Source organism: Echeneis naucrates, chromosome 10, assembly GCF_900963305.1.
Source record: "Echeneis naucrates chromosome 10, fEcheNa1.1, whole genome shotgun sequence".
Taxonomy (NCBI): domain Eukaryota; kingdom Metazoa; phylum Chordata; class Actinopteri; order Carangiformes; family Echeneidae; genus Echeneis; species Echeneis naucrates.
This window is the reverse complement of record NC_042520.1, coordinates 3,643,153-3,664,116: the sequence shown is the minus strand read 5'-3', so window position 1 is coordinate 3,664,116 and position 20,964 is coordinate 3,643,153. Positions and strand designations below refer to the sequence as shown.

Genomic DNA, 20,964 nt, shown 5'->3' with positions numbered 1-20,964 from the left:
GCTGCCGTCACTCTTTTCCTCAGTTAATGCTGTGTACTTCCACTAATCCTGAAAAACAGCTAAATGTTATTAAAGATGTCAAATGTATATTTTTACGTCTGATGAATTTAGTTCTAATGAGTATAAATGAATTTTTAGGACCGCAGAAGGAAAAACATGTTAATTTTTTTTATTTTTTCAAATGAAACTTTGCTGTTTACATTTGATATTTTTTAATCAAACAAATTGTGGGTTGACTAATGCGTCCAAATAAGATAAAAAAAAAAAGAAAAAAGATATTTCACATTAAACGTGGTGGAACAGGACTGACCTTAATGTTGACCCAAATTCATAACATGCTGGCCACATGTTGTTATGAGCAGAACACAGAAGAGGTCTGGCTTTCCAGAAACCGTATGTACAGTAAGCACATTTGTAATCCTGTAAAAACACAACTCAGCCGTGTGTTCAGAAATACTTTGAGAATCACAGCGTTCCCCCTGTGGATTTCACAGTCATGAAGGGGCGAGCGCTCCGCTGTGGTTTAGCGTGAAGAAAGAGTTAGACGGGCGTCAGTCCTGTTTTGACAGTAAATGACGTGACGTGAAACTGCGTTTAAATGGCACAAGGTATATTCCAGCTTGGACTGTGTTTTGTTTGGCATCACAGTTTTGTTTTTCACTGACCTTGAGCGACAATTTCAGTAATATTCAGAGAGACAAAACTCGTTTTATGTCTCAAACAGAACAGATTTCTGTTGACAGGGCTAATTGTTAAGTGTGTGGTTGCTGATCTCGAGGCCAAAGAACCACTTTTGGTTGTTCCACTAAAATGTGCGTAACCTATTCAGAACCACAGAGTTTTTCTCTACATCGCCGCTGCTCTCTGGTCATACTGTACCCATTGTGCACTGTTTCAGTGTGCACAGATTTTCTAATAATAGAATATAAACTACTTGGCAAGCGGGACTGCATTTAAAGATTCCACCTCCTTTGAAAAAGGGGATGGGCCTTGCAAAAGGGAATTCTATGTTTCATTTTGAAGTTATTGGTCCAGTTCCAAGACCATCTAGCCTCCAATGATCAAAGGTTGAGTCAGAGAAAAGCCTAGCGGGAGGCTTATGCAAAAATGTCGTCCCCTTATTGCAAATCGGCCGACATGTTGGAAACCATCGGCGCTCGTTTAAATGTCAATATATCCAGATGCAGTTTGGCCGTGCTTGGTCAAGTTTGAAGTATGCGGATGGAGAGGGGGGGGTTGGGAGAAGAAAAGCTTCTTGCTGGCATAAATAGAGTTTGGAGGGTTTCAAAATTTGCATTGACTAAATTTTTTGACCACGTAACAAGACTGACTTTAACTTTCAAAACCCTCAAAACACCAAATGTCTGCCAACAGTGATGCACAAGTCAAAACATTGGCAACTTACTTAGGAAACATTTAGGAAACAGTCGCTGTTGGTAGTACTTTTAATTGTTGCTGAGGCTAATTTACTTCATGTGTTTGCTACTTGCTGTGGGCCTTTTGTCATTTTTTTTTTTTTTTTTTACACAGATGAAGTTGAGATGAAGGAACATAAAACACCGCGCGGCCGTCCCATCCTCCACCACCCCCCCCGCCCCAAAAAAAAGAAACCCACCGCCACTGCCCCCCCCCCCAGACAAGCAGGATCCTCAGGCCTGATCTATTATGTTAGTGGAGAATCACTGGGTCACACATCAAGCTCTGTGTTTCCAACTCTAAAAGCTGGCCAGACGTCCACAATCCCATGACGGAGCGGGGGGACTTCTGGATGTGTTGGAGGTAACTACCGGAGCGGAGTGAAGGCAGGGGGCTGATAGCATTGCTAGGAATTTAAACAAAAGTATTTTTTTCTCTCTCAAAGCTGCCATCTTTCAGTCTGACGGTTACTGTAAACATCATTCCAGCACACAGCATTATAAGACATGCTACTCCACATTCCTTTGGCGCTTTTCAAAGATGGAAAATTGTCTAAAATATTCTGTGTTTACTGCGTCTGGAAAATGGAGCATTTACATCAAAGCGCGTTGGGTTTTAAGTGCTCAAAGGTTAGAAGAGGTACATCAGAGTTTATTTTTTTGTGTGTGTGTGTGTGTGAGTCTGTGTGTGTTGTCACCCCGCTGCCACTCTCACAAAGACACATAGCTTAGTTTTTGACACATGCAAAGATAAAATATGACTTTCTTTCCCTGAAAGGCTTATGGTGTAATTATGCAACAATATCAACGTTTTAAAAAAGGCACCGACTGTGAAATCTCGCTGCCTTTCACTGGGATATAAAAAGCCTTAAATGATGTTGCAAGAGACCTTTCTCAATTTAAAAACCACTGACCTTAAAAGCAGTCTTCACGCTTTGGGTTTGTATATAAAAATGCATACCTTGGCAGTATGCAGAGAAGGGAATGTACTCTATGTCCAACCCATCGCTGCTACCTGCAACATTTCTCTTTTAGGCAGTTTGATATTCAACGTTCAGTCTAAACCAGGACCGAAAGGCGCCTTCACCTTTCTCCACAGCGCAATAAAGACATAAAATAGATCCTGTTGGGTTTTTTTTGTTTGTTTTTTTTTTTTAAATATAGTCCTCATTTTATTAACAGAGGCCAAATAAAACTCATCACATTTTATTTACAAAGGGAGGCAATAAATATCTTAATAATAGTCATAAAATTATTTTTGCTTACATTTGTTTAAAAAACAAAAAACAAAAGAAGTCATAAATGTGTCATGTTGTTAGTAGCGACTCATACAAAAACCTGCCAGCAGACAGGTGAATACATACTACTGGTGAAAAGAGGCTGGAGTTTGTTGTCAGTGAGAGGAGGAATGATAGAAACGGAGTTTTCCTTTTAGGATTCAGACACAAACTAACCACAAACGTCGTCGTTGCTAGAAACGTCGTCTGGACTTTGAAGGGGACGTCTGAATTGTCATGCAGCTTTATGAAGTGATCGCTCATCTGACAAACAAACACGGGGCTACGCTTTCCCCAAAAGCATCTCTCAGACGGTTTCATCCAATGCCAGCGAAGGGATTTCAGAAAAAGAAAAAGAGGAAGAAGAAGAAGGAGGAGGACAGGAAGAGGCCAAACTCAGCGTCGACTGAAGGGTTCTTCAGATTAACTGAACGCAGACAGCCAGACGAGAAAAAGGACAGAGGAAGTCTTCGTCACCGACCTCAAAAGGTTCGATAGCTCACGCTCAAAGAATCACAGCATCCTTTCCTGGAACTGTTTAACACACGTGACAAAGAGCTCGTTGGAAAGGCGAGTTTGAGGGGAGACAAAAAGGGATTAACGTCCATCTCTCGTATGTGATGAGGCAGGAAGAATCTGGAATTATGAATCAATCAGTTTTTTTTTTGTTGTTGTTATTTTTTTTTTCACTGTTTAAACAAGACTAAAGCCACGGCTGGTGCCGGACTAGTCAAAGCATGTCGTGTTTTAGCTGAATCACAAGCTGCATGGAAATGTCAAGGAAATCACACTCAGTACTCAGAGTTCAGCGCATTCCAGGAGCCACGAGTGAAGCTGAGGTTGAGAGACATATGGAAAAAAAAAAATAGAGAGAGAGAGAACAGGAGAGGGAGACCGGTAAAATATTGCACTCAAAGCTACACAGTTATCCCGGCAGCACAGCGTCACCTGCGACTGCCACCTCTCTCCACTCCGTCTCCGTGGTGTCTGATTCCAGTGGAAAGTATGGGATCCGTGTTGTCAGGGGCAACACAAACAAAAACCGACAGGTATTCCAATAAATCTCTAGTTGGCTGATTTTTATAACGTCGCGTCCGCTCCGGCCTCGGCCCCCACTGTCAAAAAAAGAAAGCACGCCTTCGGCTTGCAGTTCAAACGTAGCCGAGGACGCCGGCGACAGGAATTCTCTCAGAAGTCCTTTTTTTTTTTTTTTTTTTTTTTTTTTTTTTAGTTCATCCAGTATAAATAACATGACAGACACGTTAGCACAATGACATCAACCCAGAAGAATCCAAGAGTTAGGAAATATTCAGTCATCCTGAAATACAAAAATAAAACATCTTTGTCCTTTTTTTTTTTTTTGTTCTTTTTGTCTGTCTTTCTTTTACAGATGTAAAGTCTTTAAGGTGATTCTTTTAAGACAAGAAGCTTGAAATTTTTCAGTTACAGGTAATTTTTTTTCCTCCCCCTCGAGGAAAATTAGTGCTGTCCCATTGGTCCCATCAGTTCCTCTTGGCGTTGGGTTTTAACCGCCGAGCCCTTCGTGTCCGCTTAGTTACTGTGGTGAAACGAAACTCCTCCAGCGGGTCCACCCTGCCCTTTGGCTGGCGCTTCATGAAGTGGACTTCCTGTTGCCTCTGCGTGGTCCGCGAGCCTTTCTTGGGCCGCCCCTTCCGGTTAAAACCCAAGTACCATCCCTTGTACTTGGCCGACACCAGGGCTGTGTAGTTGTTCTCCAGGAATTCCTCGACAAAGACGCACTCCTGTTTCCTTCCATCGGGCTGAAAGGAAGACAATTAAACAGTAATTAGTTATTAGTAAAGCAGCAAAAGCTTCTTCCTGAACAAACAGTCTAGCTTGTTTCCATCGCCGCCGTGCATTGTAGCTCAGAGCAGTTTACTTTCCTCTTGGTGGAAGTAAAAATAGCAGCTCATTAAATTCAACAAAGACTGTCCCCATATTTTTGTGATCACTATTCAAGCTGAAAACTCAAGTAATTGTATCCTTTTTTTTTTTTTTGATATATATAATATAACCCTGCAGTGGTTTCTGGGTGGAAGTCGAAAGAAAGAACAGTTTTTAAACAATTGAGGCCCCTGCAACTAGAACTCAAAATGCATGTTCCTAACAGATGACCCTGATGAGAGAGTGAAAACTTGCTGCAGCCCCACCAACGCTGACAGCATGAGTTATTAACGCCCGAAAATCACACGTGGGCCTTTGAAAGAACAGTGTACGTTTTCAAATATTAACGTCTTTTCCATATCGAAGCGGCCGTCCACAGAGTCACATGCAGTCACATCCTGCTCTCGTGGCCACCTGGTGTGACTAAGTGATATAATTGCAATGGCATTCCTCCTAAGTGACCGTTAGTCTCTCAATGCATTGTGGTGATTGCAGTCCATAATTGACTGATCGAGTGTCAAAGGAGTTGGCTGATTACGTAATGGAAGAATGGCTGAGAGTTATCAAAGGGGTTTTGTTGGGGCGTGCAAAAACAGCAGGAGAAAAGCATATCGGAGGCCGCCTGGATTAAGAGCGCCATTAAAACATTCATTTTGGGATGAAAAAATGGCCCCGCCATCTTGTTACTAAAAACAATGAAGGATCATCCATTTTTACAATTTCTTCTCAAAGTGAAAACCAAAACTCACCCTTCCGACTATTTTGCCTTTCTCGTTCATGCAGATGTAATGTTCGCTCTCTTTTCCTTTTATTCGAATGTGGCTCCCAAAGGTTTCTGTCTCAACCACGAGAAGAGCTGGAAAAAACAGAAAAGGTAGACTCTGTTACGGATAAATCTTCCCCCCCCTCACATAAATATGGTTTCAGAATATCCATACGGTTTAACAGAAACTGAAAGAGAAATTCCCGAGATGGTCGAGACCTAAAAATGATTCAATTTCCAGGCCTGTAAATGATCCCTGCAAAATCAACTGACACAGAGCGAATTATTGAACCAACACCTGATGAATATCGCCGTATACACTACAACAAAGCTGCCATCGGAGATGAAACTCCATTTTTTATCCATTAAGGCGTTCGGTGACTAATTGATCTTATTCGCTGAAAATCGATAATTGATGAAATTCAGTTAAATGTGGCGAAATGTTATGTTTTATCAAAAAAACAGCATATGTGGTAAAATTATGGGCCTCCAGAGCAAATAATCTAAGTCTTTGAAAGGTAAACAAAGTTTAATATGACTTCACTCAGATGTCCTTTAAGTATTTCCATACATGCACCGAAACAACACGGCCGCCGCCGCCACTTCATCCTGACACAGCAGTAATCCACTCTAAAGACGTATCCCGGCGGCTCCTCTTATTTTTCAACCCCCCCCCCCCACCACCACCCGACACACACACACACACACACACCACCTCCCGACCCAAACGTTAACCCCTGCGAGGTCACCTTTGTCTCTGCTCGTCCCTCAACCAGCAAAGAGATCTGCCAAACATTTGTGGAGCGGTTATGTGCCCCTCAGGATTAGGTTTCAAGTTCCCTTTAGTCTGTGCTCACTCAATCAAAAAGTTAAGATGATCCATTTGTTTAACACACAGGGCCATTCAGTGGCGCTCAAGGGAGCAGAGGAAGAATAGGCGAAGGGGATGGGACGGGCTCGGGGGCAAGAAGTAACCCGCCCCCCTCCCCCTCCTTGGGAGGAAAGTGGGAAGCAGGAGTCCTGTCTCAAAGGTGAAACTGAGGAAAGAGAGGAGTTTCCTCCAGTTTTGAGAGAGGAGCAAAGGAACCACATGTCTGACTTTATCGCCGGGAAGATCCATCTGAACCTTTTTTTTTTTTTTTGGGGGGTGGAGGGGGGGGGTTCTCAAGAAGGAAACGCATCCAACGAGGCCAGTTCGCTTACGAAGTGACTGATGTTTCAGATGATAATTTCCCTCTGCAAGTTAAACCAGGGGTCATTTGACATCACTTTGGCCTAAAGATCCAGAAATTCAACCTCAGATATGAACGCTCAAGCGGGAACATCAGATAAAACGATATTTCCCTCCGTGCTGTAAGTCGTCTCTTCACGACCTGGGCCAAACCCCATCTTGACTTGTCTCAGGGTGAACCAACGACGGTTTGATCTTTGACAAAGCACAGTCTGGCAGCTGCAGCGGATTCGGCAAACTTAATTCAATCTTTGAGTCATAGCTCTTATTCAAACGCAAACACGCTGTCATCAATACCGCTAACAAATGGCATTTTGTTTACGAAAGAAGCCCACGTGGTGCTTTCTTTTACAGTGAGAGCACCTCAGAGTCATAATCCAGTCGATTTTTTGTAGTCTGGGGACTTTGTGCGCCGCTCTCAGATTTAAGAATCGAGGAGTTGGTGAATAAAAAGGCTGGAGCCAAAGGCATTAACCAACCTGTTTGTCTGGTCACCTGTCAAAACTCCAACTTTAACACCAAGATGCAATTTTTTTATGAGTCTAAAAGCCTTTGCGCTGCTCTAAGTGGACAACAGGCACCAGTTCTGGGAAAGGATTGTTACCGTCTCCTAAAAATAATGAGCATGCTCACACCCAAGAGGAATTACCCCCCCCGACTTCAGCTGCACAGATATGGACTTTAAGTGATATATTCCTTCTTTGGTGGGACTTCTTCATGAAGCCAAAGTGAGTGAGAGTGGATTAGAGCAAGGAGAGTGTCTTCCTGAACACTATTAGTGAGTGCAAAGGAGTTCACAGGTGCCAGGTACTGCAGCTGGATGGGGAGGAGGGGGAGGAGGAGGAGGAGCGGAGGGTAGAATTGGCAAGGCCTCATGGGAAAAATTGGATCTGCTTCCACTCAAGCTCTAACAAGCAGTGAGGAAACTTCGCCTCGGCGCATCTGTGACTGAACACACTCAGTCAGAGGCATTCAAGACCAGCAATTTTCGAGCTGTGAGTCAGCGGTTATGAGCAAAATATCTGAGGCAAAGCACCAACACATGCCCCGTGTTTGTGCCACTGCATCAAAGAGGACATCAGCGATCGTCATTTTACTCATCTGCCGCTTGTTCTGACGGCGAACAGGCCCAGACAGAAGATAAAGACTAGAAGTAAAGAGTATCTGAAAATTTTCAAATTAGGGATTTAAGATAAACATTTGCAAGTCTGCACAGCTCGTTATCTCTCTGCTATACTGTACTGGATTGTCAGAGTTGCTCACGTTTTCTATGAAATGAAAAAACAAAAGAAAATCAACGCAAACGACTCTGCAGGGGAGTTGATCCATATTGCACCTTCAAGGACAACACAGTTGTAAACCAACAGGGACCTGAAGAGACTATTGAGCGGAAAGAAACCTCAGGAATGTATCCTGCAAACCCCAAACACTAAAAACTGAAAACATAAAACTAATACAGAAGAATATTTTGCAAGCCAACAAGGAACTTTTGGTCTGTGTTAGGCATTTGGACAAAAATTCGCATTGATGGCCCATAAAAAAGCGCTGCAGTAAACATCCTCTACAAGGTCATCAATTAAAACAAGTTTTCATCCAGCCCGACCAGCGGTTGGTGGCTGTTCGCTCTTACCCAAGCCAAACACAGAGCATGGAAAACCACCTCCAAGCAGTGAGAGGTAAACAGCCAGAGTGGCTGAAGGAGTCAGCGTAAACCTCAAGAAAGCACTAAAGGCTCAGCTGGGAGCGATTCTGTTCATCATCCTGTTTTTTCAGAGTAGCTAAAGTGTCAGGTGAGATGCACAGGAGTTCTCCCATACCATACTTGCCCCCATCATCGCCGTTGGCGTTGATCTTCTTCCCCAAGATCTGGACGTGCTTCCCCGTGGTTCTGCTGTACAGCTGGTAGATCCGGACCTGCTTCCGGCTCAGGTCGTCCGGGTTCCTCGTGTGGTTCTCGATGTAAAACCTGAAATCGGCCGAGCTCTGCTGGCATTCCTGTGTGGTGGTGTGAGACGGGAGGAAGCAGAGAGAGAGACCGTCATGAGACAGGTGTTGATCGTAATGTGTGCTGTTGCTTTTATGGGCCACGTCAAAAAAAAAAAAAATTGTGCTCCAGGGGCTAAAAACTAAGACAGCAACCTGGAAATTATGACTGTGGCATTTCGGTGTTTCTTTCCTGTCTGTCAACTGGTGCTTTTTACATGCGTTTGCATTTACAAGCTCCTAGTTATCCTACGAGAAACGCTGCTGGAGCATAGATGCCACAGAACAAGTGTGAAGTCTATGCTGTAGCCTTTTGTTGCTTCCTATTCAGAGAGGAGTTAATACTATGTGCCCCGGGCGCTGTTGAGAAACCTGCGCTCCATTTCCACAAGCAAGCAAGCCACTAGCAATTATACACCTGAAGCATCCAGACCTGTTGCACTATCATCAAACAAATATCTGCCTGCAGGCAAAGCAGGGTCCATAAATTAGGAAAGGCAGCAGGCGGAAAGACAAGACCGAGATGGCACCTTAAGCCACAAAAACAGTCATGCAGAGGGAATTTCTTTTTTATTATTATTATTATTTTTGGATTCAATTTCCCCAAAGTTCCTTTATGAATGTTTATGAGTTGCCTTAGACGTGAGATAAAGCCTGCGGAAATCGCGGACTTGGTCGGCATGTTAAATTGTGTCACCCAACATGTGGAAGAGGGAGAGGAAAGGTATACTTTCAGAAGCCCTGGATTCTCAGTTCACGCCAAGATCCCATTTCCCCAGCTGCATGGTGTGGTAATTGCACAGTAATGGCTTTTTATGTGGCTGTTCTCAGGTGGCTAATTATATACACATTACATACCCCGAGTCCTTGTTATTCTAACTTCAGTAAATTAATGACATGTAGTGAACATGATGGGAAATTGAAGCCACAGTAGAAAAAAAACAAAACAAAACAAAAACTTAATCTGGAAAAAGAAAAAAAAAAAAAAAACTTTTGTAAATCTGAGGACAAATCCTGCCAAGAATGCAAAAGTGGCTCCTTAAAACCAGGTGTCACACAATTCGTGCCCTAATTCAGAGGCCGAAGACTGAAGAAAGCAGTCCGTGAAGGTGGGGCCCTTCAGAAGGCCTGAAGGCTGGACTGGAGCCTGTCCTCGCCTCAAAGAAAGCAAAACTAACATTCAAACATCCACCCGTCAAGTCGATAAGTCGAAAAAGTTTAGTTTGCCCCCCCAAATGTCTGAATCTCTCACAATTTGTGCCCCGCTGCATCTGGAGGAGTCTTCGAAACAGAAAGGACTTTTTGCCTTCTTATGACGTATTCAGGCCAGAAATGTGGACCTCGGAGAATCCAGCCCCCGAACTGGGACACGGCTTCTGTTTTTTGACATTTAGGAAACACGCCCTTAATATTACTTTTGGCACCAGCCAGTGTAAAAGTAAAGGGGCAGGACATCAAAACGCATTACCTACTGATGCAACGTCAAACCATCCCAAACTGGTGAGGGCAATAAAATGTCTTTTCTACCTGCTTAATAAGGCTGACTGTTTCAAAATCACCGTCCTGGGTGTTCTTTCTTGGGAATTTCAGATTATCCATTTTTCTTGAATTAACTTTCTCTCTCTCTCTTTTTTTTGTAACTGAAGTTGACAACAACATAAATCAAGGCTAGCATTTCGAAAAGTTTTCAACCAGTCCATCAATCGTAAACTCAAGGAGGGTCAGGACTCAACAAAGACAGTTTTACTGCACGACGAGACACGTTGGAGTCAGATCAGGGAACTGATAACTCAGTGCAATTGATGTAATTCTAGACAAGGATTTGTCATGTCCAACACACTTCTGCGACAGATTTGTGTGCTGGTCTACACGGTCTGTGTTTCGTAGGTGTTCCATGTGAAGACTGCACAAACATGTCAGCCCCCTTTGTGACTTTTTTATTCCACGAACAAACTGCGTGACTGACAGGAGACCTCTGCACTGCAAAAACACTAACACAAACACGAGGCTGTTAATAATAATAATAATAAAAAAAAAAGAAAAGCGCTAGATTACCACTAATACACACGCATGTTTATAATTACACATGTATGCAAATCGATGCATCCCGCTTAAAAGGCTTAACATCGGCATCACCCCAAAGCTGATGAGCAAACACGCAGGAAAACATGGCCTAACTGGGCTGCTGAGGGATTTATCCCAAATCTCCCCCATCTCTAAACAAACATAAAAGTGTGTTTGGTAGACAGTTGCATTTCGCGTGGAGGGAAAGGCAAGCCTAAGCACATGGTGGAGGTGAACAAAGACATAGCATGAAAACGGATACGGCTGAAACTTCAAAAGTCTGCTGCTCATCTTCGCTGAGGAAGCTTAGTTGTCGCATCCATCTAAGATACACCTTCTTTTTTTTTTTTTATCTGCTTGACACACACAGACAGGGTCAGACAAACACACAAATAGGGAGAGACGCACACATTGGCACCAGATCCAAAGTTAACATCCAACTGTGGTTACTTTTTCTGTTTTGTGTGTGCTTTTTTTTTTTTTTTTTTAGCCTCTCGTAAAATTACAACCACAGAGCCATTAACTGTAACACTAACAGGGAGAGGCAATCTGACAACTAGATAAAGAGCTATTTCTGCATTTCTGATTGTTAGGCTGAAACCACTCACTGAGCCACAACACATTTCTTTACTTTGATGAAAGACACCACAAACACCCAAATCACAAATTTAGATAAGTGAAAGCAGGAAATCTCATCCATCAGCCTCCGTCAGACTTCTGTTCAGCCACATTCTGCGTAATCCTCCTGTCTTACATGTGAGGAGTGGACGGCCGACACTACGGCTTTGTTTGTGCCAGCTCTGTTGGAATAATCAGACTACGTAGACTTATATAACAACGACTTTTCCAGTTTTCAGGGTTTTAAATTCCCCCACCTCCTTTAAAATGAAAGATAATCTTCCTGCTTCATTTAGGTTGAGAGTTTTTATTTTCGTGATCAGGACGGCATGGTTTTGTGTTCAAAATAAAAAGTGAATCATGTTTTTTTTTGTTTGTTCCCTAAAGGTCAATCCCACTTCAACTCTTTCGGTTTGGTTTGATTCTGCATTCACTGACAAAAGCTGTTTTTATTTCTCTCTCTCTCTCTTTTGTGATCTGTTTAAGACATAATTACATGCAAACTGCTACAGTTAAAAATCTTTCCAACTGTGAGATGCTGAAGAAACGGTGCAGGGATTGTGTCCCTGCTGCTCTGTTTCCTGCTCTCTACCTCAGATCATAACAGGGAAGAAATGAATTTATAACAACAAACAAGTGGAGTATTATGATGGCACACGTCATGCCAATAAACCGATCAGATAGCTTTATGAGTGGAGGACTGAGCTCTCTGCATCTTCTCTCTCAAGTCAATTAGGTGAGTGGATGTCTGCAAATCATTACTGTTCAAAGTGAGACACAACTAATAAAATAAAAACTTAAAAAAAAAAAAAGGCAACAAACGCCAAACGAGCCCATCTGTTCAAAGAGCACCTTCTAACCTCGGGGATCAAAATATCTATTACACAATTCTGCTGTAAAACACAGAAACTGCTACTTGAAGTCCAAATTAAAAACAACAGCTTTTTCTTGTTTCTCTTTTCCTTGCCAGTTTTGATTGGAGCCGATTGAAGAGATAGAATATTAGAAGAGAAATCCTGTTTTTGCTGGATTCTTTATTTTTTTCTGACTGCATTGGACATTTTAAAGGCATCTCATTATATTTTTAAGCCTCTTTCTCATCTGCTGCATTACGTCCACGCCGCTGTAGTATTAATGGTCACATCTACAGCATTTCTTCCACTGCATCAATAAAATCTCTCCTCAAATCTAAATCCCCTCTTTTACTTGTTATGAAGTTGTATTATATTCATTATTAAAAAAATAATTCGGACTATTTTTTTTTAAAGCAGTTCTTTTAGTATTTTGGGGGCCACCCCTGAAAATAACCTCTAGCCTCCCCCTCATCATCATCATCATCATCAGCAGCAGCAGCATTACACACATTGCACAGACACATGCAAACACATACTGACACGCACAACAAAAAGGAGTTGAAGGAAGGCGTAAACATACCTGTAGCTGGAAATAGAGCGCCAGAAAATGTAAACACCTAAGTGGAGAGAGAGGGCGAGAGAAGGGAGGAGGGGAGTGAATCACACAGGCAATTACATGAAGTATAAACGCAGCCTACCTGAATGACAGCAATGTGCAAATATGACGCTTTTGGCGACTTCTATTGGTAAGAATGCGGCTTTTTTGTGCGCAAAGGAAGAGACGGAGCTGCGGAACACTTACAGGTATATGAACCTCGAAGGCAGCAGAGACATCTTGGCTTGCAGAAATACACCTGAAAATCCACCTGCTTCCACAGTTTTGGGGAGAAGGTTGGCGAAGTCGCCCCCCTCTCTCTCTCTCTCTCTCTCCCTCTCTTTTGCTTTCGCTCCCCTTGCGCGTCCTTTACGCGCACACCTCCGGCGGTAAGTCGGAGAGTGAATCCCAGTGTGAGGATATATCGCCGGAGAGCAGGAGCAGAGTCACGGAGTGCAACATTAGGTGCTTCCTTGTTGGAGGAGGAGGGTGGTGGTGGTGGTTGGGGGTTTTGGGGAAGGGGGGGGGGGATTATCCAGAAGACTTATTTCTCTTTCTCAGATCAGTCTCCTTAGCTCCTCGAAATCGCGCCGCGTCTCCGTAAATCGGTGCCAAACCTGCAAAGGATTCAGCGTTCAACCTCTCCAAGAAAAAAGGCAAAAAAAAAAAAAAAAACTCCTCGTTGAAAAAAAAAAATATCCTTAAAGTTTTGTTGTTGTTTTTTGTTTGTTTGTTGTTGTTGCTTTTTTTTTTTTGTTGTTGTTTTTTTTTTTTTTTTGCACACCTACAGGCAGAGCTGTCCCACAAGCCGCGATCCGGCTTCTGCAAAAGATCACAACCTCCTCAGCTCCGTCCGTACCTGCGGGGGATTTACACACCTTGCATGGGTCATTTTATTCTAAGTGCCGCGGAGGAGGAGGAGGAGGAGGAGGAGGGGAAAAAAAAAAGGTAACACCAGCGGATAATAAAACGATCTTCCACGAAAGAGGAAAAAAAAAAGAGTCGCAAAAAAAAAAAAATAATAATAATAAAATCTTCAAACTATTTATCCAGGCAAACAAACAAAACAACAAGTTGTGTTGTTTTTCCCCCCCACTTGTTGCCGTTGTGGTGTGAGGCGGCGGCGGATCCCTGGAGAGGCTGTTTGGGGGCTGAGGATGGCGCAGCAGTGCCTGTCAGTGGTGTTTGTGCGTCTGTGGCTGCAGATTTGGGCACAGGGAGGCTTTTTTGTTTTTGGTGGGTGGAAACATGTCAGCGGTTTGCACCTGATAGGATAATCTTGGAGAGACCATCAGCCCGGAGAGGACTTTTTTCCCTCTCGGTGGGCAAAGCGCAGCGCAGAAGAGGAGTAACTAGAAGAGGGAGATTTTTTTTTTTTTTTTGCGTTGTTTTGATTTATTTATAGACTGTTTTTTTTTTTTTTTTTTTTTTTTTGTCTGTGTTTTTTTTTTTTTTTTTCTAGTCATCTCCTCTCTAATTCTGGAGAGGCTGTAACTGGATGAGCAAACATGGATGAGCTCTTATTGATCAATCATTTTTCGGTTAACTTTTAACGTCTCTGCGGAGTCCAGTGGCGCACTTTACGCCTGATTATTGTCAGTTTCTTCTTGTTGTCGGATCGTTACTGACAGTGATAAATAATAAAGACTTGCCTTGCTGTGGCTGCTACAGAAACTGCTCTTGTTAAACTGCTGCAGGTTTGTGGATTGGCCCCGGCTCTCCCAGACAGCATTCAAATGCAGGTTGTTGTCGAGCTCGATTTTTTTTTTCTTTCTTTTTTTTTTTTTTTTTTTCAATAATGTGCTATAACTTATCCCGCATTTAAATGAAAGAGAGGTGTGAATGTGTTTACGAGCGCTTCAGAGCTGGCAGCAGTAAAGTGAGCCCACATCCCTGCTGCCATTATAAAAAAAAAAAAAAAAGAGAAAAGAAAAAGAAAACCTTTGTGGTTCGCCCTTTATTGTCCCATTAAAACTGGATCCTCGGCATTCCTGTCCTATTGATATTCAAAATGATTCTAAATGATTACATACATAACTTCCCATGTTGGGGATTTCAAAGGGCCTCCTGTTGGGAGGTTAGTGGGAAATGAAGAGGGCTGTTTAACTAAGAGTAGGAGCTGCTGATCAACATGAGGCAACCAGACAGAAAAATCAACTAAGACCAAAGATATAACAGGGAAAAAAACAAAACATTCATTTATGTCTTCTGTCTGGTGCTGATGGTTTACGAGGACAAGCTAAATCACAAAGCCTTTATCTTTACAAATGTGGATAAAGTGGGTTGATGTGGGTTTACGCAGTGATTCATGGCTGTCTGCCTAACAAGAAGACTTGATCCTGTCGACCACAGTGCACTTTAATAATCCCTGTAACACAACTGACGTATAATGTCATTTACAGCATGACTAATTTGGCCTTGTCTGCCTTAGGGAGGGAAAATCACAGCAAAAATGGAGCAAATAGTAATTATCCACAAAGATAATGTGATGATTTCTTCACAAACACGAGGCTGTGGGTGCATTTGATCAAATAAGGTTTCCATTAGCTGCTGCTCACCGTACAGATTTCTCCCCAAGACCAAAAATAAAGGTGCCTCACAGCAGATTTAAAGAAAGCGGGACAATAAACAGCAATTACCGCATCGACTGAGAGAGAGCGAGCATTGTTGGAGTCACTCATCGCCTCTTAAGCACATGTTTGTGACAAACTTCTCGGAGCATGGCCGTAAATCCACAACTGAGGAAGGAGAGAGGCAGCAGCGGGCTTGGATGTGGCCACCTGTGAGTCGATAGGGGGAGGAAACATATTGCTGCTCGTGGCAGAGAGGAAGAGGAAGGCCTCCGGTTTTTAGGGAACTCTTATGATTTTATAAATCTTAAGAATGGGGAGGGGGGGGGATACATAACATGACAGTATTTAGGGGGGAAGACAAATGCAAAATAAAAAACTCTTTGTCTTATTTGCTAATAATTCCATCTGCTTGAAAAGGGAATCATAATCACCAAAGTACCGTGCTGAAATTAAATAACTGTTCTAAAGTCTACGAGTTATGTTACCACTGCAGTCTGTTTAATGTCTACACCGCAGCAACAGAAAAACACAACCTGTGCAACTTTTTGCATGTAGAGAATAGAGTGACAGGTACTTCAACAAAAGGCCTCGTCTCGAGGAGACGTTGCAGGCATATGGAGGACTGACTCATTGAGCAATATATTTCCAGATTCCTAAATCTTGAACTGTGATCTAGCTGTGCTTTGCTGCTCAAAGTGTAGCTCCAGTGAAAACCGCTGGCTGCTCTGCAGATTGTAACAGTCGAGTTTCTTAAATGCAATTTAAAAGAAGATCCATTCTTCTCTTGTTAAATGGTTGTTTTTTGGGGGAATTCTTAAAAACTATTTTCAAAACGATTTGAATGACCAAATAAAATTAGGAATGAGAGTTTTCCATTTGGATGAATCGGCCCTCGGGAAGATAAGATGTTTTCAGATGTGGAAGGCAGAGATACATTTTGGAGTTGCCGTTGCTGACACTACATTTTAAAAAAGTTCAAGAAATGGTGGATAAAACAGCGAGAATTAATCAAATGCAGGCTGCCGCTGGTCGAGCATAACAAGAGTGAGCGTTATGAATGGGGAGAGCTGTTTCAGTCCAGTTTCTGAGGCTGGGAGGAAGGTGGGGTGGGGGGGTTGTGTGTGTGTGTGTGTGTTGGATGGGGGCACTCAAGAGTTGGGATAAGGTTACCCACAGAGATTAGCTGACAAGAGTGAAGGAGTGAGAAAAACATGCAAGCAAGTTAAAGGTCTTAGTTTACCTGGCTTGCTGTGCTTGGCAGCCAATGAAAGTGCTTTGAAACCACAGATTCAAACGGTGTCTGCAGCGTCTCTCTGCAGCCAAACTTGCCTGTTCCGTTTCAATCTTGATTAAACAAAAAGCAAGAAACAAATTTAACTTGTAGGTCAGGCGTTGCAAAGTGGCAAATGATGTTATTTGGATGACTCCTGGAGTCTTTTCAAGCCTTTGAATTTGACCCTCGCCGCGTCCAAGCAGCTATGCGTGTCCGTCCGCGGCGACGGGACTGTGGGAATGTCAGCGAGGATATCTCATTGAAGCTAAAGGAGGAGGCATCTGAAGGCGGGCAAGCGCTCAGCGGTTCAAAGGACCCTAGCAGGCATTTAAGGCCTGACAAAAGAACTTGGCAGATCAGTAAGTGAAGCCCAGTGTACTACATTAGTGTCAGGACCCCCTCCGCGTCCCTCCCACTTTGCACTTTCATCTCTGACACGGACATATTGACTTAAAGGAAAGGAGGGGTGCCAGGGCCGCAAAGGGAGGGGGTGGTAGCTGTGGTGTATGTTGGGTGGGGGTACATGCATCCCATTCAACTCCCAAGGTGAGGCGACTGATGCAGAGGGGTGACCACCGACTCCAATAAGCCACCCAGAAGCTTTTTTTTTTTTTTAACAAGAAGTCACAGGCCGACAAGCGTGTGAGACCCCGAACAGGACGGCCTTCTTCCTCTCATCCCACTGAAATCACCCTCACTCCATTAGTATACACCGACCCCACCCCCGCCACTCCAAACACACGCTCGCATCCCTTTTCACACTGCTGATCAGTGCCCCCCCCCCCTTCCCTTCTGAAGGCTACCGAAGTTGACTGGCCAACATGGGTGCAGGTCGCAACGGGGTCGCGACACCTTGACATTGTGGAAGGTGACAGAGAGAGGAGCCAGAGGAGGGGGGGGGGGGCGGGGGGGCTGAGGGGGCAGCTTCGCCAGCTACCTCGAAGACCTTTCAAGTATCACCTGAAGCAGAGGGAGAAGGGATAAGGGAACAAAAAAAAAAAAAAGCGGGAAGCGTTTTAGTAATTTGTCCCCCGTCACACATTGTTTGCATGGAGTCATTAAGGGCCATTTAGGTTTTTGTCTTCAAGGGGAAGAGGCCGGAGAATTTGGGTGCAGGGACTCTGGGGGTGGAAGTGAAGGGTGAAAATTAAAGTGTCGCTCCTCAGCTAATCATCTCTGAGCACCGCAGTGCATGCAGAACATATTAATGTTTCCATTAACTTAAGTCGCCTGTTTGACTTTAGCAATGATTTGCTCCAACGCAGTCGAGCAGCGAGGCTGAATTTGTCCAAAAGCATAAACAAAAGTACGGGCTGTCGTGTCGCTAGTTTCTAACACATGCGGTAACTTTATGTGACTAGATGCATTTTGAAGACATCACTAAACTGCTCTAGCCTGGATGAATATTTTGGCCGTTGCTCAGCGGAGAGAAACTGCCAAAATGTGTCACAGCGCTACAATTGAATAACAATCGTCCAACAGGCTCCATGTGTTCCAAGTTTTTGGCCCGTGTTTGACAGATAAATGTCAACTCCCTTGGACGAGCAGAAGTAATCACAAAGTCTTGTTTCTCCTCTCAGATTTTTCTGCTTGAACAATATGAGCGGCGTAATGACATAATAAGCCTTCAAAGCTGGGTGGACTCGTGGTGAAAGTTTGGAAAGTAAAATGATGTCAGTGTTTTTTTGTCAGCTCTTTCATTTTTTTTTTCCTCCCTGGGTTGGATTGACCCCATAATTGTTTTCTTGGAGGGCCATAATTACTAAATGTAGGGGCTTCTTGTTTGTAAAGTGGCATAAAATTGCCGTGAGACTTTGCCCAAAAGCTTTGACTCATCACACAGAAGGTGAATATCAAACACACCTAGATATTTAAGCATATCTTCACCGCTTGACGGACGGCAGTTTACAGATCTCATTAACAACACAAAGGTCCAAGGTAAATTAAAAATCAGCCTGAAAACAGCTTGGAAAAGGTGACACTTTAAATCAAAAGGATGCTGAAGCCCACCAAGTGTGTGACCTGGACTCACCCACATAATTTGATGAGGACTTTGATTTGAAGTCATTGCCTTCATGTTTGGGGTGAGAAGTACTAAGTGAGTGTTCAAAGCCGAAACCTGTCAGGCTAATGTTTATCTGATTGCTGTGCTGTCTGAAAAGCACTTCCTCAGGTGTGAGTGGCCTGTCGTGTACTTGAGATTGGTCTCATCTTATGCACTTTGATCATTTGAGGAACTAGGGGAGCAATTTAGTTTGAAAAATAGTTATTAAAATGCATCATTTGTTTAATAATGATGATACCAATTCTTTCACTATTCATTGATAGTTTTCTCTTCTGCCCATTTTAAGGACAGTTGTGTTTTCTGAAACTTCACCCGGCAGCTGCTTTCATTACAGACCAACCAGCATTGCAAGGCAACTTTTCCATAAATGAAGAAACAGAAACGGGAAAGTTTTTTGGTAGATAATCAGGTGGACTTAGTTGTTATGAGACGATACAGGATGGGGAATCATATTAAGGCAGGATGATGCTTTGTTTGACTGCTGACCCACTTTTTTTTTTTTGTTCACCATGAACTCGAGAACATGAAGTCAGTAATTAACACTGTTTGAAATCAGGACTTAGCCCAAGTCTCAGCCGCTAAACTCCAGCACTGCATTAGTCATCAGCCAACTGTAAAACTCCAGAGTCTCTCTTTACAATTTAAGTTCAAGATTAAGTTGTGCTGGAGTGCAGCTGCCGCCTACGAGTCCTCTTTTCCCAGTCACGAAAAGGTCCCACAGCGGCTGGAGTGGAGTCCCTCCTTGATCTGTCTCTGCTCTGGTAAGCTAGCCTGAACCTGCAGTTCCACTCATCCTAATCGCTGAGCCCAATCCATTCCCCTGTCTAGCACCTCTTCAGAGGCCGCTCGCCCCTTTGTTCTGACAATACACAAACGACCATTCAAATGGAGGGACTCTGTAATCAGTGAAATACTAGCCCCTGGGCTTTGTGGAATAGAGAAAAAAAAAAGGGAGGGAGCAACATAGAAAGAGAGGAGAGAGAGAAAATCCATCCATGACCAATCAACTCTAACTACCTGTCTGGCTTTTTAGCTGCAGATGTTATTTGGGAAAGAGGGGAAAAAATGTGCCCATTCCAGATGTAAGATGTACAAAGGGAAGGCAGGATGGTACCTCCACCCACCGAGAAAAAGGCTGGACCCCTCCACACCCATCCAGCTTTGATATGGCTGATGTTGTTTTTTTACGTTATTGCCTTCAAAGAAGTATGTGATGCGTTGCGTCACCTTTCACTAAATTTAGACAGCATGAGAGATAAAATAAACTATGATTGATGCCATCTTACTGTCAAAGCATGTTGAGATTTTACAGGATCATTTGGTGCCGAGCTTCATCTGGGAGTATTTCTGGATCATTCATGCAAGTAAAAGTATATAAATATTTATGCGAGTGGGTTTATATTTGGTAAAAACCATTTCTGAAATGGTAGGAGAAGCTTTAACAAGGAAAGGGGGAAATTCAAGGTGAAGTATTTCAGTTTACAAATCGGGAAGCATGACTTCCTGTTTGAGTTAGATGCCTTAAGTCTCTTTTCTAATTAAAAGTTGACAAATGAAAATACACAAAAAAGACTTTTCTGCTGCTGCTCTGCTGGATAGCTTCTGAAATGTAAAACTGCCAACGAAGTAAGTTATGTTTTGCCTGAATGAATGAATGTCTCAGTGCAGTTTGAGTGCATGCACGAGTAAAATACAAGACAAACCGAGGTTTACTTAGTTGTGTTTGTGTATTCTTTTTGTTTCATGCTGCCCAACGAAACAAAGCCGGGGCTCATGACAACAAGCCATGGTTGTTTATTGGATAGAGTTTGGGAACCTGTTAGGTCAGACAGTAGGTTTTACCTGCAAGGTTAACAGGTTTTTATTTCCAATTGTTTCACCGCGTATCGTGTGTGTTGATGCATAACATATCACCAGCAGAGTGATACCAGTGATCACTTTCAGGCCGATACAGTCTGTGATGGTAGTTCGATTACTAATTACTAAAGAACTTCAGCCTCATGTTCCAATCAGCATTGGCAATCAGTTTATGGATATGGAGATATCTTGTCCCTCCCCCCAAAAAAAAAGAAAAAGAAAAAGAACTGAACATGCTTGATGTTGTGATTGTTAATCAAACAGTCGCCCTGGCAGCGCAGGTATGTTAAGCTGTCAAAGAACACAAAAGCACTTAGTGATTCATTTCAGTTTGTGGCATTAATGATATGTACACAAGATATCTGAAAGCGATCTGACTGGACTACCTGACAGCCGGTCAGGTCCAGAGGTTGTGTATTTTTTTTTCTTGGTGGTGATTTATACCACTGAGTCATTACTGGCTGGATTAATAACTGAAATAGAAAATAAAA

At 43.0% G+C, this 20,964-nt stretch overlaps 1 protein-coding gene across 2 annotated transcripts; it reads right to left on the bottom strand.

Moving 5' to 3' along the window:
- Positions 1-3,890: 3,890 nt before the first annotated feature.
- Positions 3,891-14,007, bottom strand: fgf24 (fibroblast growth factor 24). 2 transcript variants are annotated; one of them, XM_029512224.1, is made up of 5 exons: positions 12,913-14,007; positions 12,691-12,727; positions 8,418-8,586; positions 5,347-5,453; positions 3,891-4,473 (listed from the first exon to the last, which is right to left on the bottom strand). In XM_029512224.1, exons 1-5 carry the CDS (start codon positions 12,942-12,944, stop codon positions 4,195-4,197), a joined length of 624 nt encoding a protein of 207 aa, XP_029368084.1. In that variant the 5' UTR covers positions 12,945-14,007; the 3' UTR covers positions 3,891-4,194. The 2 variants fall into 2 exon arrangements, with proteins under 2 accessions (XP_029368084.1, XP_029368083.1); XM_029512223.1 differs by having other exon boundaries at positions 8,409-8,586; positions 12,913-13,994.
- Positions 14,008-20,964: the final 6,957 nt, after the last annotated feature.